Source organism: Austrofundulus limnaeus, unplaced genomic scaffold (assembly GCF_001266775.1).
Source record: "Austrofundulus limnaeus strain Quisiro unplaced genomic scaffold, Austrofundulus_limnaeus-1.0 Scaffold60, whole genome shotgun sequence".
NCBI lineage: Eukaryota > Metazoa > Chordata > Actinopteri > Cyprinodontiformes > Rivulidae > Austrofundulus > Austrofundulus limnaeus.
This window is the reverse complement of record NW_013952462.1, coordinates 834,131-852,507: the sequence shown is the minus strand read 5'-3', so window position 1 is coordinate 852,507 and position 18,377 is coordinate 834,131. Positions and strand designations below refer to the sequence as shown.

At 38.2% G+C, this 18,377-nt stretch overlaps 1 protein-coding gene across 4 annotated transcripts in view; it reads right to left on the bottom strand.

Annotated features, from left to right (window-relative positions):
- The window catches only part of plxna1b (plexin A1b), a 199,413-nt gene that overhangs the window by 97,618 nt on the left and 83,418 nt on the right, over nucleotides 1–18,377 (bottom strand). For all 4 annotated transcript variants that reach the window (XM_014009644.1, XM_014009646.1, XM_014009645.1 and 1 more), the window contains exon 4: nucleotides 10,422–10,562. In XM_014009644.1, coding sequence (XP_013865098.1) covers nucleotides 10,422–10,562 — 141 coding nt within the window. The remainder of the gene's footprint in view (nucleotides 1–10,421; nucleotides 10,563–18,377) is intronic.

The following is an 18,377-nucleotide window of genomic DNA, read 5'->3' as shown; positions in this document are numbered from 1 at the left end:
TTGAATCAACTGTATACTCTGTAAAGCAATTTTCACTTAACATAAGAATTAGTTACTTCTTTGAAATTAGTGTAATTATTGCCAAATAGTGAGCAAACATTTTTTCTACAAATGTTTAAATTGGTAGAACTTTGTAATTATAACATTTCAATATTACCGTAGTCTGTCTACTTTATGAACCAGTTTTTTTTTTATCGAACATTTATCATGAGCACCTTCATAAGTGATTGAGACAAACAGGAGAAATTAAGTAAAATGAGCAAAAAGCTAAATATTAGATTTATTATGACAAAATTTACACAGTGCTATATAGTTTGTATCAATGTCTAATAACTTAAAATTGTAAATTATAAATTAAGGTGCTTACAACCTAATTATAACCTTATTAAAAGGTATTTATGAATCCTTTATAAGAGTAGCCTATTTTTAAAATGGGACCATTTTTTTCTTCTTTGTGCTCTTTTCACTCATTAAATTTTTGTTTTTGTTTTATCTTTGAGATTGACTTTTATTATTTGTAAATTAGTACAAGTCAAATAAATGAATTGAAGTTTTTTTTGCAAATACATTTAGAGAAAATGCATGTTAATGAATAGCTCTTTTGTTTTACATTTTTGTCGCCATTATGTTTTTTTTAACAGCATTTAAGACAACAAAGTAATATGACAAATAAGGTAAATTTAAATCAAACCTATAAAGATCTTACTGTTTTTGTAAATCACACAATGGCTTGGAGGCAATAATCATGATTTCCTCTCTGTAAAGTCGTATTTACCACAATTCTTTAGAAATGAGAATTCCACCTTCCCCAACCTAACCCTTAGGTGTAATATCAAAACAAGCTTCTCCACACAGTAACCATGTTAGTGAGACACTACTACCAGTGCTGGACTACCTGCTGAGAGCAAGTGTGGGTGTGTATATCAGCGTATGTGTGCAAGTAGGGGGTCGTATCAAAYCCTGGGTTAGCATGTGTGCATTGACTGGATTGTAAAGAGCTTACAAGATCAATAACTGGCTAAGTTTGGTTTGGTGTGGTTTGGTTTGGTGTGATGAATGATTTAAAACAAGAAGCAAATAAGACTGGCAGAATTTAGTCCTGCTAAAGAAGAAGGGATGTTGATGCACAGATAAAGAACTGGAGCCCGTAWAAAGGCGGTAAGATGGGACAAACAAAGTGACAAAACTGCATCATGTTATGGTCTGCTCTATTTTAAAAACCTCCTGCTGTCACTTACCATCTGCTGAATGATGTCCAAATACTATAATCTAAAGATGGCACTGACAGGTGTCTTCTGCAGACCTGTTATATTAAATTAAGTTTTTATGTTTCAATGGAAAAAATATTTCCCAAACTGATAGCTGTGATATTATGTTTTCTCTCTAACAACTCTCTCCCTGCAGTATTTGCGCCTGCTAAGCCCCCCTGCCATCCTCACTATCTTTATGTGTCTCWGATTGTGTTTGGTGTGCAGTTTCTCCCACCTGATCTGTTCTGCTTTGTCTTTCCTACWGTAATTCATCTTATTTATCTTCTTGCTCAATTTTTCAATTGACCCTWTTGTTCTCGTGCTCTCTCTTTTCTGAAATATGGTTTTAATTTCTTAGGAGTAAAACTAAGAAAACAACAAGAGTTAGATCAAGCAYCTTATGTCATTTGTGTGCAAAAACTCCAAGTTCAAAGACAATAAAGATGACAACTCGAAGTATTTCAAAGGCACCATGGAGACTGCATCCTCTATAAAAGGAATACATAAACACAAASTTTACCCAGAAAGAAAAGAAGAAAAAAACTGTTTGTGTGGGAAAGTATGTTTAAACTAACAGAAGCTTCATCTAATGAAACACCTTTCAAAAGTATAGAACATACTGTATTTTTGAAAAACAAACAACAAATCAAACATCTAGTACTTTATAAACCTTAAAGGCTAAAATTTATTGCATTATATAAAAAATAGCACAAAAGAAAAGACAACAATGAAGTCTAAAAAAACAGCAACAGTAAATCTCTAATGAAATGGCAACCCAAAAAAGTAAAAAAAAACTTTTAAAAAACAAAAAAAGTTGAATCTCATCCTTCTTCATCACCATCCTCACCACACGGACATTCCCATTACCTCCTCCAAAATAAGTTAATCCAAGCTATAGGTCAATATACCCACAGTCTGTGTGTAGCCATTTGTTCACAATACTTTGTCCCTCAGAAGTGAAATAAGAGAGGAACACTGAGACAGAATGATAGAGACTGAAAATCTACAGAAAACAAAAAAGTGGAACAAAAGGACTGTACAAAGAAAGAAAAATAATGAGAAAARGGTAAATGTGGCCAGCTAAGGTGGACAGGCCTAGGGTCTTCTAATTAAGTGAGGATGGGAGAGGCCGTCTGCCTGGTAAATGACTCTGTCACTTTAGTAAATGGACTTGGTGAGGAMTGAGGAGCTACACAGCTGGCATTTCCATTAGCACTGCTACCACCACAAACACAAGCAGAGAAAAGCAAAGAAGAAGGAGGACAGGAAGGAGAGGACAAATTCTACTTTTGTTAATTTACTCAAGTTACTCAAAACTACTATCAGGAGCTGTAGATAAACTAGACACAGAGACAAAATACTGTCAATAATCAGATTAATGTTGCAGCATTTCATCCGTATAGTTATGATTTATGTGTGAAACAGAAACTTCAAACTTATCCAAACAGTAGGAAAATTAAAAGATCAAAATGAAGAAGCACAGTTTCAACTGTTCGGGTTTTGAAAGGTCTTAGTTTATAAAGAGTGATGTTGCAAAAGACAACACTGTCCAACTGACAAAACTTAAAAAGCAGACCTTTAGCCGCAGACTATCAGCTTTCCCGGACTGACCCTAATGAGGTTAATAAAAAAAATATCAGAACTCAAGTATAAACAATGCTCATTCACAACACAAATCTTTTATTCTGAAGGCTGCTTTGTGTTCTTTTTAATAGCTATGCTAGGACCCACATGCATGTACAGATGTAATGAGCCTCTGCAAGGTTAAACAGATTTGACTTACCTGCAAAAATGTCAGCACACGCTTAAAAAAACCCAAACTGATACAGAACAGACATGAACCACTAAGTGTTTAAGTAAAGGACAAAGCAGTGTATTTAGTTTGTAAAGAACAGGTTGCTGTTTTTGGCATTATCAAACGGACGTGGGATGAACAGACATCAGAAAAGATCCAAACTGCTAAAGCAACAAGGCATTTTTAACTAGATATGCACACCGAGGAATAGAGCAGTCAAAGGTAAGCTTTGTGATTTTCCCCAAATTATTAAAAACAACATTCTATGATGGGGATTTCATCAGTGAGTGTTTGATGGTCTTTGTTGTTCTAAAGAAGTGAGGAAATGAGAACTTTCCACACTTCAGAAGGAATATTCAAATAAAGTCTGGTCGTTTTATTTCCACTAACATATCAACAAACTTTTCAGTATTAAGTTCAACAAATCTTGATACACATCCTCTCACTGGTAATCATACATTCTTCACATCTACCTCAGGTATGAAACACAATCTCTACTAAACACTAGAGAAAACTGTCCTATTCTACTTTTCCACTCTGCATTGTTCTCCATTTACTACTTCATAACCAGATTTGATGAGTACTGCTGCGCATGAATCTAAAAAGCAATTTAACTCTAATTCAAAACAATTCCCTGCATTGTCATGCATGAGCAACACATCATTGTTCTACCCTATGCATTTGGTTAAGCAAAACACTCAATACTGTATGTGACATTTGGAGCAGCTCCTAAGGCCATGCCAGCTTTGATTGGCCTCATTCCATGACCATCAGTCAGAGCCACATCCTTCCACCCTAATCACTGTCAAGCAACAGGAGGACCGGCTGTATGGCCGATTGATAGGGACCAAGAAGAAAAGGGAGTTGGAGGGGGGAGGAACCATTAACCTCCCTATCCATCTCACCCCCTTTTCTAACTGTATCAGCCTGCTCTATCACACATCCTCTGGGAACAGACAGTGGAGTAAAACAGAAAGATGAGAGAAAGACAGAGCTATCTAGTAGCAGTGAGGCTTCCATTAAGGCCGATAGCATCAAGCAAGACAACTGCACACTTTCTCTGATAAGACGCATAAACACACATGAAAACACGCATTAGACAAATGTGAAAAACCACGAGAGAATGAAACAAAAAGGATGGTGAAAGAAAAGACAGGAAACACAATTATGGGAAAAGAGGAAGGGGTAAGTGAGACTTTACCCCCTCTGGGTAATGGTTGAGGCTTGGTGAATCTCTCTCTTATGTCTCTAAAGGAATTATTTTTGCTCAGTCAGTTTTTTTTCTTTTTTCATCACGTCAGAAAAATAGAGGACCAGTGAGTAAAATGTATGTTTGTTATTTGATCTAATGATTTTGATAAAGTGATCTGGGATCAGCTGACAGCAAAGCCAACATTTTATCATTTTAATTTCTAGAGAGGTATCTATTAAAAATAATTCCTAAATTATAGAGCCACACTGTATATTAAAAGTCTAGCAAATACTGCACCATAAGGCTTCACCAACTAAAATAATTTCACATTTGTCACATCTTGACTTGCCATTTTGTCACACTTTGTTTATATTTTACCAAAACTCTGCTCTAAACAGATTTACACCAATTGAAATGAATAACAATGTATCCTACAACACTGGTGCTTTATGTATTTATTAATATGTAGCCCAAAAAAAACCTACTTTTCTTAATAAACATTTCCAATTGGAKTTTCTAATCCCAACAAACACGTGTGCAACAAAACTGTCATTTTTTTCTGAYTTATGTACTGGTTGCGTTTGAACTGAGAATCCTGGTATTATAAACAGAATAATGGGATTAAATTCTAGCTTTTTCAGGGGCAACCATGTTTGTCTTTATTAGCCCTTTATGAGTTGGAAAAAGAACAACTTGTATGTGAATGCAAGCACCTACATACATGTCAGTGTGCAGCAGTGTATGACGAGCCGTYTTGGTAATCATACACTGTAAGAGCACAACGCAGTGCTGAGAAATGTGCTGTATTGGTTTGAACTCTTGTAATTGAGTGCCAAAGACCTACACAGTCATACCCAGACTAATACAAGCCCTTTTCCTTCAAGACACACTCTGGTCTTTGCCTCGCTGCACCAGATCTATTAACATTTACATAACAATGACCATTTCCTTGCTAAAGGTCTGTGTCTCCAGGTGTGGACATTTGAGCTTTGCAGACTGTCAAACCAGACAATGAAACTGGAATGCTCATAAATAGAAATAAAAACACTTAAGAAAAGTTTTTACTTCCTATCTTTCTTATCTACTAGCTTAAGTTTAAAAACAACATTTAAATTCTGTAATGATAAACTGTGAAGAAAATATCTTTAGTTTACTTAAAACCTACTGATTAGCTGTATCTAGTTGAATGAAATGCCAGTCTAGACTGATGCAACCAGCTGCTTATTATGAATGTTGATGTCAGTCAGTGCTAATGTGTTTGCTAACAAGATTGGCCTTGAACCAGTAATATGTGAACGTAAACAGATCAACACACACAAACAGACACAGAGGACTGATGTCTGATGAAATCCTGTGGGTAAGATCTTAATTGATGAGGCCATGTTCAGACACTCAACAACACAAAGAGGGCTATTGTTTGACTCAAACCAACAGCTTGTAAATGGTACAAGAACTGTGTGTGTGAGTGTGTTGGATAGAAGGGCTGACACTATAAACTCCTTTAGAGGAATGYAAATTCTGCTCAAATGCAGAGGGAAAACCTCTTTCACACAATGACTAGAAAACCAGACAGTGGTGTTAACTAACACACAGGCGCATGCATGCATTGGTATGAAACAGTTTGAATGTTAAGTGTGTCAAAATGTATATTTCTATAAAAGTGTGCAGTGCAGAAATACTCAGGTATCCAAAAAAGCAATATTATTGTTCTAAATAAAGCTTATTTTAAAATCCATCCATCCATTATCTATACCCACTTCTTCCTTTCAGGGTCACAGGTGCTGATCTACAGCAGTCACTGTGCAAGGGGCGGGGTGCTCCTTGGACAGGTKGCAAGTCCATCACAGGGACYCACGTAGAGACAAACAACCATTCAGTCTGTCACTCACACCTAGGGACGATTTAGTTACCAATTAACCTAACAGTCATGTTTTTGGTCTGAGAGAGGAAGCTGGAGTGCCCGGAGAAAACCCACAAATGTACAGAGGGAACATGCAAACTCCACCCAGAAAGGGTCCCTGGGCTGGGATTCCATCCGGCGACCTTCTTGCTGAGCTGCAGGAAGTATAGTGACTACAAGTCACTTGTTTACCAAAATCTACAAGTTTTTTTWAATTGCTACTCTTTTAAAATGTCTTTAATGACAAATTGCTTAGAAGTTACTTTAACTAAATCTACCAAAACATGGTGCTATTTAAGCCTTTGTTGTATTTTTTTAAACTGATGCAGAGGAGATGGCTGTACATGCAGTGGAAGAATGAACAGAAATAGTGCTGACTTCTTTTCAGCAGGAAAGTTTGCAGTCTGCTGCCCGCAGCACAGATTTTATAAGACTAATAATCTTGTAGGCTAACAAAAAATAAATAAGTGATATGATAATGTGACTGTAATAATATACTGTAGTTTGACACATTATCTATTTGTGAATTTTGTTCCGTGATGCAATAGCATTAAAAATTGTCTGTTGCATCTTTAATCCATAAATGTAGGATTAAAATGTATAAGAAACTATAAAATACATTAAAATATATGCAGTACTAGGACATTTTCTAGGGCAAACATTCTTGAATACTGACAAAGCGTACCTATATAGTGCCTTTCTAGCCTAACTTTTTACTCATCCAAACTCAGGCAGTCTCTCATCCACAGCTTAAAAGTACTAAAAAACAGTGGTCTATTCAATTGGCAAGAAACTGAGATAACTCGTAGAAAATTTTACTGACACGTTCTGTAAACTCACATTTAAACTTGTAATCCTTGAAGTAGTATTGTTAGCTCTGGCACAAAACCTGGCTAATGCATACATCATTTCCCCGACAATATCAAGTTCTTCATTTCATTTCCAAGATGCTCACTCTTGCTCAAAATCCAAGCCGCCTTCTGACACTAGAGATGAATATTCATGCTCCCAGCAATTAGACACTGCCACCACACTATACTATGCAAAAGCTGTCATAAAAAACTAAAATTAAAAAAAAACATGGATGTGTGTGACCATGTGTGTCTAACATTGATGAGTAGGTGCATACGCAGAAAACGAACAGCAGCTGTGGCACCAAATGCAGTCAGTTTTCTAACTTTTGAACTAGAAAGAAGAGGAGGAAATGATTTGACGATAAAAAGTCTTGACTGAGCCAAGACACCGTGAGATGCTTTCAAACAGTGAGTTTTGCACGGGAAATGCTTCAAAAAGTTAGCGTCGACTCCAAGGGTGACATTGCTCTTTGCGAAGCTTCTCAGACATAAAACAGCTTCAGCGAACCAGAAGCACAACAACMTTCTAAAGCCAAAAGAAAATATGCTCCTGGCGTTGTGAACAATAACCTAAGAGATGATGTGAGTAGAACATTTAGAGGAGAKTGGATGGATCCATGGCATTGAGATGTGTGGTGTTTTTTAAAAAAATGTCAACTTTTGTGCACCAAATAAAAACTGTAAATGTGACGATCAGCAGGCACACAGCGAAGGACTCTAAGCCACAGAGTGACTGCAGTCAGAAATAAACTGATCTAAATTTCCTGCAATAACATAGTGTCTCATCAAACACACACACACACACACACACACACACACACACACACAGCAGGCCGTCCTCTCCTGTTGTCATATCCTCTATTGATAATAATGACAGTGATGAATATAGCTGGAACAGAGGGAGTCATAAATCACAGAGCCTTGCCCCCTAATTCTGACTCACTGCCTGGGCCTCCATTTGTGTGGTGTTTGTGTGTGTGTCTGCTGTGTGTATGTGCAAGGGTAGAGAGGTTGTTGTGGGCTACGCATCACTGGATATGTCCAGTGACACCTTAATGTGCTTGGCTTGTCTGAGGAACCCCCACAGGCAACCAGTTCCACACACAGACTCCAAAACTGAAGGAAGCAATTTGTGTGTTTAGGGGAAAAAATGTAAAAATATGGTATGTTTGCAGTCGTACACTTCAGTTCCTCGGGTTTTTCTTTGTTCATCTGCCCATTTTTCTATTGGCTCTATTATTTTTTTCACCTCTGCCTCCTTTAAGAAAGGATACATACGTGTGTGCCTGTGCATATGTGGGTGGGCGGGCGGACATAGCCGTGATGTGCAGAGATCATTAAAAATATGGGAATGGAATCAGTAGAAGGCATTCAAGAGGGGGAGAACTCAATTTGGGTTTAGACAGAAACATGCAGCGTGTCTGCAGCAGCTGAAGTAAGGATTTAAAAAAAGTAGGGATGGGGGACACGGTGGGATAGATGGAGGGCAAAGGATAAAGATGAGGGTAAGATGGAGGGCAAGAGAAGGGAATTGCCCCKTCTAGTCATTAGTGCTGGAGAGGGGGTTTAGCTTGCGGGGTCTGGCAACCGTAGCACCCATTCTGCTTAACCCAAGCCAGCTAACCATTAATGGGGATCAAACTCAGTGAGATGAAGTGGTGTGTATGTGCGACAAAGAGAATGTGTGTTTGCCGGGGACTATGGTGAAAGMAACATTGGGTGGATAGAGGCAGTACGTCCTTAAGTAGGAAGGGTGTGTATTGGTGTGTGAATGAAGAGCTTGAACTATTTTTTTTTTTTGAATTAGGGTGTATAAATTACATACAGTACATCGGATTGCATTCCCTCTCATAATATGTACTGGCTGTATTGGTGCCTATAGCAGATGTGTARATTGGTGAATGAGGAATCTATAGCTTTCACTAATTTCATACTAAAAGATATTTCACACTCCTGTGTATCGCCTCGAACATGCACATCTAACAACAATGTACGGTTGGCACCTCAAAACTTGCAACAAAATGAACAAGACAAAGGGTTTTCCTTTGATTAACAAGCATTTCCAGCAGCTAAAGTTATTCATAGCTGCAGTCCTAACACTGAAAAGTCTTGGCATTAATGTATGTGCAGTTTATTTACAAGAAAATTCAGCAAAGAATTTTAAATTTTTGAGTGTAACAGTAACTCTAAAGTGCCAGAAATAAATTTAGAAATAATAAAATGAAGGTGACGCATGAAACATATTTTTAGAACTGGCCAAATGTAATTGCATGAGCATGTTCACTTCCAAACTATGTCAGATAAGATAATATTTTATGATTTTATTTCTAAAATAACAAAATAAATCATCACACATTTTCTGCAGCCTTTTAATTTTATCTTCCTAACAGAGCACTTCTAGTCAGACCTGACGCACATTTTTCCTGTCTTGATGTTCATTCATGAAAAAAGGGGTTTGAGCCAACTTGCCACTGGTATATGCCCCTGACCTCCCCAGTGATAACAGAGGTAACAGTTGATTCTTAGAAAGGAGAAGCTGGCATCCTGGCTCAACGGTGTGATGTGATGACAGCAGATGTGTGACACGTATTTTATGTGTGGTGTGCCATGTCAATGCTGAATTACATTTTAAATGATGAGTAGAAGAGCTAAAAAAAAAAGACTAATCCTCCAAGACATTTTCACTTCATGATTTAATCATTCCAAACTATTCAGTTATATTTAGTAAAATATTAATTTTTCAGTGAAACAGTCACCTGACAGGAGAAAGTGAAAACATGAGCAAATATTTAAAGTTACTGTCAGGCTTTGGTTATGACAAACTAAAGGATAAAATCTCCTAAACTTATTTTTCCAAACAGACCACGGACATGTATCTCATGTCTTTTTAATGTAACAACCAATTTCACTGCAAATCATACAGAGATGTTCCCAAGATGTACAACCCCACTTTTCTTCCTCTCCCCTCCCTCCATAGCTGCTTCCTTCACTCACCGCACTAATGAGACAGAAAAACGAGGGGAGCAGCTGGGCCTGGGGAGCGACAGCGATGCGACATGCTACCCTCCACCTCCCCACGCCCCAACCCCTTCCTCTGTGCACCTCACCATTAAAGCAGAGCAATGTTCACCAGTGCTGGGGCTCCTAATGACCACATGAACACACACACACCACATGTGACCTGTGCCACTCCCTGCATGTCTCAGAGTGTGTGTAATGTCTTGATTATAACTGAACTGTCAGGGTAGTTACACGTAGCTGGTGTGATTCTGTGCTGCTGCGCAATTAAATTCYATGGCAACGTGTTGTGCAGTAATTGTGCTGCAGGTTGGTAGGTTAAAAAATACAAATAAAGACTAATAAGGTTTAATGTGAAAAAATGGCAYTAATACTTTGGGGTTTATGATTGTATCTACAGCAATGAACTCACCTGTCGGTCAGTCAGAGTGTAGATGTACTGCTGGTCCGGGCTGAACAGCATGTCTCGCAGTAAGGGGCTTCCACTCTTACTTACGGTCACCTTCTCATACAGAACTGCTGGACGGCTGGGGCTCACAGAATTCACCAGAATCTATAAGAAAACACAAGAAAATCCCATTTAAATGTGCACAGGACAAACGAAACATAGTGAATCACAAACATAATTTGTCATTATAAATACAAGGTTTGTAAAAGAAAAAAATGAAAAGGCTCAAGATTAATTAATGTTCGAACTGCTGTAGACATCGCTTGTAAGTAACTAGTTTAATTCTAACCAGGCTGTTGAGCTAACAGCTAGCGGATTYATGCCACCTTGAAACAACTCCAAACTACAATATTTCATGCACCWATAGACAGATGTAACTACGAACCACAAAGCAAAAAGTCAAGACAATCACACATCAAAAATACTTGCTGACAGTTACATTTTTGCGAGCTTCTAAYCATAATTTGCACAGATTTGTAACATAATGGTGTAGATAGAAAGCAGGAGATTGGCTGGCGGTGATGGCTGTGGGCCAAAGTCATCTCAGCAGCAAATGAAAAGCACCGAGCGTCYGAGGGGGGGAGGGCAAGTATCAGCTCTCTATTACTGAGCTTTGTAGACTTGTGTCACTATCAGCACACAGTGACAAGGGAAGGACAGCAGACAATGACTAGCTGGAAAATGATACTGGACACACACACACACACACACACACACACACACACACACACACACAAATAGGCTCACATCCAAATGGAAAAAAATAGGATGAAAGGGTGTATACACAGACAGACAGAGATGGATGTACAATGGTAATACTGTATGCACTTTGATTTACACATTTACACACACACACACACTGAGAGAGAGAGAGAGAGAGAGAGAGAGAGAGAGAGAGAGAGAGAGAGAGAGATGCATGGTTGGATGCTGGAAAAACACACACTTTATGATAGAAGAATTTATTTACAATCTCACCAAGAGAAACCAGAGGCAACAATCCCATTATCTCCCACTGCTTGGGTGTGTTTGTGTGTGTTTGTGTCCGCTACAGCGAGATACAGAGATAGAGTGAAAGAGCTCATAAGGCTGTGATAAAGCACTGGAGATGGGAGGAAATATGGATGTTATTATCTAGATAATGGGCCTGTAAACAAAAGATACATTTCATTCACGGATGGCTTGCATCTAGATGTACAGATGRGCAATACCAACACCCACTGCCACTCCGTTTTTTAGTCTAAGGAACAAGTACAAGGAAAAATGGAGGATGACATGCAAGRAGAGGAAGAAATAACTTTTGTTCTCCAAGCTGCKTGCATTGTTTTCTTATTTTCTCCAACAAATACGAGGCATTTCCAGTTCACTGGCTAATGATGACCAGTCTAAACTTGAGCTGGTTTATCCAGACACAAAAACAAGATCATACACKGAATAAAATTCTGTCTTTCTGATTTGTTTGTATCCATCTGCTAGTCAATTTGTTTTTTCTCTAGCTTGCAAAATCCCCAAATCAAACTGGTCTTATCCTGTTTCATTTTACTTCCTTCACTGTAGATTAAAGTAGGCCTAACAATTTATTGAAAAAAAAAGATTTATTCTGTCTTTGTTTTCAACAATACGCTTGTTTTATTTAAGCTCTCTCCTTCCAGCTGAAGATGCAGTTCGTCTGCAGTGCAAACATTGAAAAKATGTGCAGCCAAACCAATAACGATGAGAGAGACAGAAAACAAGGGGGTGAGAGTAGGTGACGTGTGAAAACGTCAGTAATAAATCGTTTCAATCAATTCATTCTACAGGCAATGCAGCCAAGGTTAGCTCGAGAAARGGAGAGAACAAAAGACTGTTGAATATACAGACTGAACAGATGGAGGGATGAAAAGGAGGATGAAGGGAATACATAAAGAACATCTAAATAAATCAGTCTCTGAAAATGCTTTGTATATTTCCAGGCAGAACAAATTTGAAAAGTTGTAACCTAGCACATACAGCAAGGTGAGAACTAATGTATATACTGACTTACATCCTGTGTATTTATTGTTTTTCACATTTACCTACAAGCACCTGTCATGTTTAAATTTGCTTTATAGAATCACTGGTTTAAATCTGGGTCCATGCACAGCTTTGTCAATGCATAAACCAAGCTGAGAAACTGATGCAACAGACAGTAATGACAGAAAAGGTGATGCAGTTTCATAGCCTTTTTTTTTGTATTGCTTTTTCAACTAAGTGCTTGATGGATGGAATCAAAGAATAAGACTGCACTTGTGCTTTCTACAGAAGCACCATCACCATTCTCTTGTCAACATGTATAATATAACATTACCAGACTTAAACACATTAGAGGCATTGTCATAAGTAAGAGAGGCAGAACAGCAGGATAGGGACAAAGAGAGAAAACTGAAATGARGGGGAGTTAACTTACAGAAATCGTGTTTGGCTATAAATGAAGTTTATTAAAACGTTCAAGATTTTAGCTAATATTTTTAGTATTCAGACTGCTTCCATGACCAACAATYGCTTTTTCTTCCTGAACTGGAAATGGTCGTTAGTGCAGAAAAAATTTGAGAATAAACAGAGACGAAGGACATATTTTTGCTACAGCTGGGCTCTCTGAGGAACCGTGTCCCTACAGTGCTGAGAAGAAATGAAATTTGTCTTCAAATACTTTCTAAGGAAAACAAACTCAAGAATAACTTCAGCTGAAATCCTTTTAACAGGACTGTTTTTAACTTTTCTAACTCCCTTAAATGACTTGAATACTATTTTGCATATGATATTCAGTTTCCTTTCACACTCATTGTAAATATGACTGAAACCAAATAAACCATCACTTATCATCATCATGAAGTCACCACCCATCACCATCCTCCTACGACATCCAACTTTCATCAGCATTAACATACAGTATCTCTCAGCATGCCGATCCACCAAAAAGCCCCCGGTCTTCGGTTTTATCTGTGCCAGGCAGGCCTGGTTAGCTCTGATTGAATTACTGGTGATAGGGAGGCTGGCAAAATGAGGCGGAGAGAGCTGGATGATAAGACAGTGGCTTGCCAACAAAAATGATGCCTGTTATAGCTGCAGGTTACAAGTGATTTAGCTTGTGTAAATTTCAAAGATTTTATGGCAGGGATGTATTATAGGATGAAAGAAACAAGGGAGAAAGGCAGAATTGAAGGAAGAGGGTAAAGAAYCTAAATATGTAAAATAAATAAATWAAWAAAAWACWAAAAAYGTYAAACTTTTTCAAAAACAACTTCCTTTAGCCAAACTAGGGGTAACCMGGAAGTAAAAAAGGGAAATAAAAGTGCAACACAGACTGTTAAAAAGAAGTAAAATGCTAGGTGAAAAAAATTGAACTCATAAAATATACCAGAATGGTCCAGGTGTTCCTTGGTCTGAGAGCTGGAGAACACTGGCTTTGACATTTCAAAGCAGTGTGTGAACACAGCACACTCAGCTCTCTAATGGCATGTTGTAGTGAACGCACACAAATAGGAGCGTACACRCCAAAAAAAAAGTGATAAACTTGACATAACTATGTGCAATCATGCATAATGGCAACAGGCCCCACATTCCTGTCTTTGATGTGACAGGGGGCCCCAAGTGAATGTGCACAAGTGTGTTTTAAGGGGCCCCCGTTGAATTGAAATTTAGCGAGGCTGCTCTAAAGAACAAAAAGAAACGAAAGAAAGCAGAGAGAGGGTGACAACCAGGAGGGAAAAAAAGATGACAAGCTTCAAATTGTTTGAAATGAATGAGTGAAAAGCAAAACAATACCCTGAACCGACTTGTGGCCCTGTCTTGCTGGAACATTGTATGGCTGCACTGTTGTCAATATAATCACATAAAATGATTAAAAGCTACAAAACAGCTAGGAAAGGGTCCTCCAAGGCAGATTTATAAGCCAAAAATAAAGTATGACGCTTAGCTTTTTAGGGGTGTGAATGAATGAACAGTAGGAGGTCATAAAGAAAATAACAACAAACATTTTATATTTTTAGTGCTCATCCCTTTATATTGATTTATGTACAGGGAACCACAAGCAGCCTATAATTTGCCTGGTTTCACTTCTCAGTCATAACGCCTCAAAGTACAACCTACTATTATTTTGGGTATTGGGGAAACTACCTACCAATAGTAATAATGTTTTATAAACAACTCCCATGTCTTCTTTCTTTTTTTTTTAGTCTTGATCTCCCAGTTTCAGACCTGGCATTCAGTTAAGATGTTGCAATCGCTCTCTTTCTATCACTTTTGGGCTCTGCAGAACTTAAGATGGACAAGACATAAATAAATCTATATGCTGCTCCTGAACAGCATCAGATTCTATAAGATACAGGAGAAAACATCTGTTCTTTGTTGCCAAGTAGGCAGGTAGATATCCTTTATGATCTTAACGTATTGTAGGAGGACAATACTGAAACTGATCACCTGAAACTGGACTGCAAAATAAGGACATTTCCTCAATATACAAACATATTTCTAAAACTAAAGWTAGGAGGTAACAACAAATCATCACACAAAGAATTCTAAAAGTTCAAACAATTCCTTGTTTTCAAGACATTTTGTTTTCATTTAGTTTTCTCAGTTCAAACTGAAAAGTCTAGAGTCCCAATCCTAAACTGCAGTGAACAAATCGATGTCCATTTTTTTCTTTCAGGTTGTTAGGGTCTTTGTCAACCTGGTCTTCATGTAAGGTGTTTTTGTCACATGCATGAAGGTGCAAATTGGTGTGAAACCATTTGGAGATCAGATTCAATGCTGCACTGTGTAAAGGGTTTTATTCTCATACACTGGACAGATAATACCTGGGACTTCCTCCTTTGTTTAATATAGTTATATATATATATATATATAGATGGCTTCTTTCACTTGTCTCTCAAACCATGTCTTCACTGTCCAAATTATGAACATTACCATCCTCAGGAGTGTTCTTTATCCTTGAAATGTAAAAATTACTCAGATGAGAATCAAAACATCTTTAAAGATAAAGAGATCCAGTTGTCTTTGATTAAACACTAAAATGACCATGGTCTGGCAGGCTGACAACCTTCAACACACAAAAGTAACTCCTCTAATACTGGTAAAGTGGGGTGGGAGAAGTGTTTTATTTGTGCTGTAAAGTCAGAATTTAAGTTCCAAGTTGGAAAAATCAATTAGAAAACCTCCCAAAAATCAGAATTTCTGTAGATCTCAAACTCTATTATGGCGACCTCACCTGTTAATACTCTTTTTATTGCCACTTTTGTTAGTTTGTATCTCAGTGAAAAACTCACACACATACAGTATTATTGCTATCAGGAAGCATTTTGCTAGAGTTTTGAACACTGGTTTAAGTTTGTTGCCACCTTGGTCTTGAACACAACAATTATCCTTGTGGTTTTCCAAATAGCAAGTGAAACAGGTTATTTTAGGTTTGATGTCATTCTCAGATCCAAGGTCATATTTCAAAAGAAAAGAAAAAAAAAAGAACAAAGCAAATACCTGCAGTACTTGTACCACCATACACACATGCACTTCAAGTATATCCAGCTGACACACTGAAGAGCTTAGAGTAAACCTCAACCATATGTGGGTCAGACACCAAGCAGACTTTTCTTCACTAGACCTATTTCAGACAAAGAGGAATGGTGACAGTGATGGAGCTGTGCCCTCAAACACATGGATGTTTGCCAACTGGGTATCAAAACCTACTTACATAAAAAGTGCACACGCACACACAAAGCTTTGCTCAAAACTAGCTTTATTAGTGTTAAATTGAGATATTAAAAAGGCAAAAAGTAGATGGAAGATTAGAAAAGACTGTGATTATATGATGAGACTATGGGAAGGCAAATGGAAAATATTTCAAAAAGATTTTATATGTAGCATCAGCTCCAGGACAAAATATTCACATGCTCAGTAAATCATACTTTGAATAATGATGAGTTCTCAAGTGCTCATCCATCACTATCAGCACACACAAAAAAAAAAAAATCCTTAAAAATGTTCTTGTTTTTAAGGGTACATGAGAACATTTCCTAAAGCTGCAATTACACATGATGCAATTTCCCAAAAGAAAAACTAGTAGCAATTTGTGATCAAGACAGTAAAAATAACTAATTGAGGATTACAATTTGCAATGCAACAATGATTTTTCAGGATCCAGTTGCACCTGACCTGCTCTGTCACAGATGTTGGAGCTGTCATGAAGCACTCAGTGGTGTAATCCACTCCATTCTTTCATATCAGATTACTAGCAATGTTGATTTTATTGACTGGCTTTTGGTATTCATGCACATGTCTGCGCCGCTATTATTCATGTGTGAGCCTGTGGCCTTTTACCAGCAGCGCTCACGAAAGGTCACAGACATGCACACGTGTGCGCAAACACACAGATGCAGCTGCAGAAACATGCAACAGGCTGCGGAAGACAGAAAAAAAATGAGGGGGACAAGAAAAGGAACAAAGACCTGAGCTACATGTGGCATCATTCCCCCGGCACATACGTATGTGTGCATCCAACACACTGTAAACACGCTGGAGGAAAGTGAACTGTTTTAGCAGCAAATTAAACCTATTCATCACTGCTAAGGCCTTTTAATTCTCATGCTCGCCAAAATTAAAAGACCTTGTCACTGTTTTCCATCTAGTCTTGCGTCCTCTCTCCGTCTCAGCCGATGTGTTTCTCTTCCTCTCTCCCCCTCAACATTCKCTGCTACAGTTTTATCTTCCCCATTTCTACCTTCTGCCTTCCTCCTGCCTCTTCCCCTCAGAATTAAATGCCTTTAGCTAGCAGTCGTCAGATAAGTGCGTGTAGCGAGTTGCTAGACACGGCGCAGCGGCAGCGTTTCATCTTCCACCCATCACTAAATCACACTAACTCAATCATCAGCATGGAGACGCACACACCAAGCTGCAAGTGTGAGAAGCACAGCGTCTAGAGAGGTGCTTTACTATGACTGATTTTATCAGCTGTCATGCAAACGGGGGGAAGAAATTGCACCACAACATTATCATATACAATAAGATGGGCCTTGAAGAGTTCTCCAATTGAATACCTTTTTAGTGCCGCGATTAAAATGAGAAAAGACCTCCTCTTACATTGAACTCAAATACCCGTATGGGAGAGCTCACACGAAACAATATTACACATTTAGATCAAAGGCTGCTGAGAGGATATTCATGTTAAAGACATAACATGCACACATTAAAAGATGAGATTTATTATGTACGATTATGGTTTGTGCATATAAGAATGTCAGCCTGTCATGTGTAACTGGCACTGCTGGATGACAGTAGAGCCAGTGAGAAAACAGAGAAAGCTCCTCTAACAAGCCTTATCCTTATCGAAGGCAGGAAGGTGGGAAACTAAACAAAGATAGGAAAAAGAGCTTAATGCATTGAGGAGGTGGTGGTGGGTTTGGGGGTTGGGTTCTGATGCAATCATACAGAGTGTGTATGTGGCATTGTAGAGAAGTGGAGCACGTCCAAACACAGAAAGAGATCGGCAGGGGAGTCGAGTGCTTGCATTGTATGTAGGTATGAGAAGACGAGAATGTGTTTGAATGAAACAAAGTGTGTGCAAGCTTTTTTATTTATTTATTTTTTAATCAAATATGGGACAGTCATATTAATTTGCATGAGAAGCAAAGTGCTTGTGTACAGTAAATACGTGCAAGTAACTGTACGCAATTAAACTGCATCAGGCAGACTAATAAAGCACTGAAGAAGTAAAGAGCATAAAATGCACATAAACTGACACAGTCCTACTCTATGTGAAACTATGCAGCACCACTTGACCCACCATTTACTGACTAGATCAGCCCGTTCAGTGGGATTACAGCGAATGGGACCTCATCTTCAGCAGTAATTACTGAGACAGGTGTGTGTGTGTGTGTGTGTGTGTGTGTGTGTGTGTGTGTGTGTGTGTGTGTG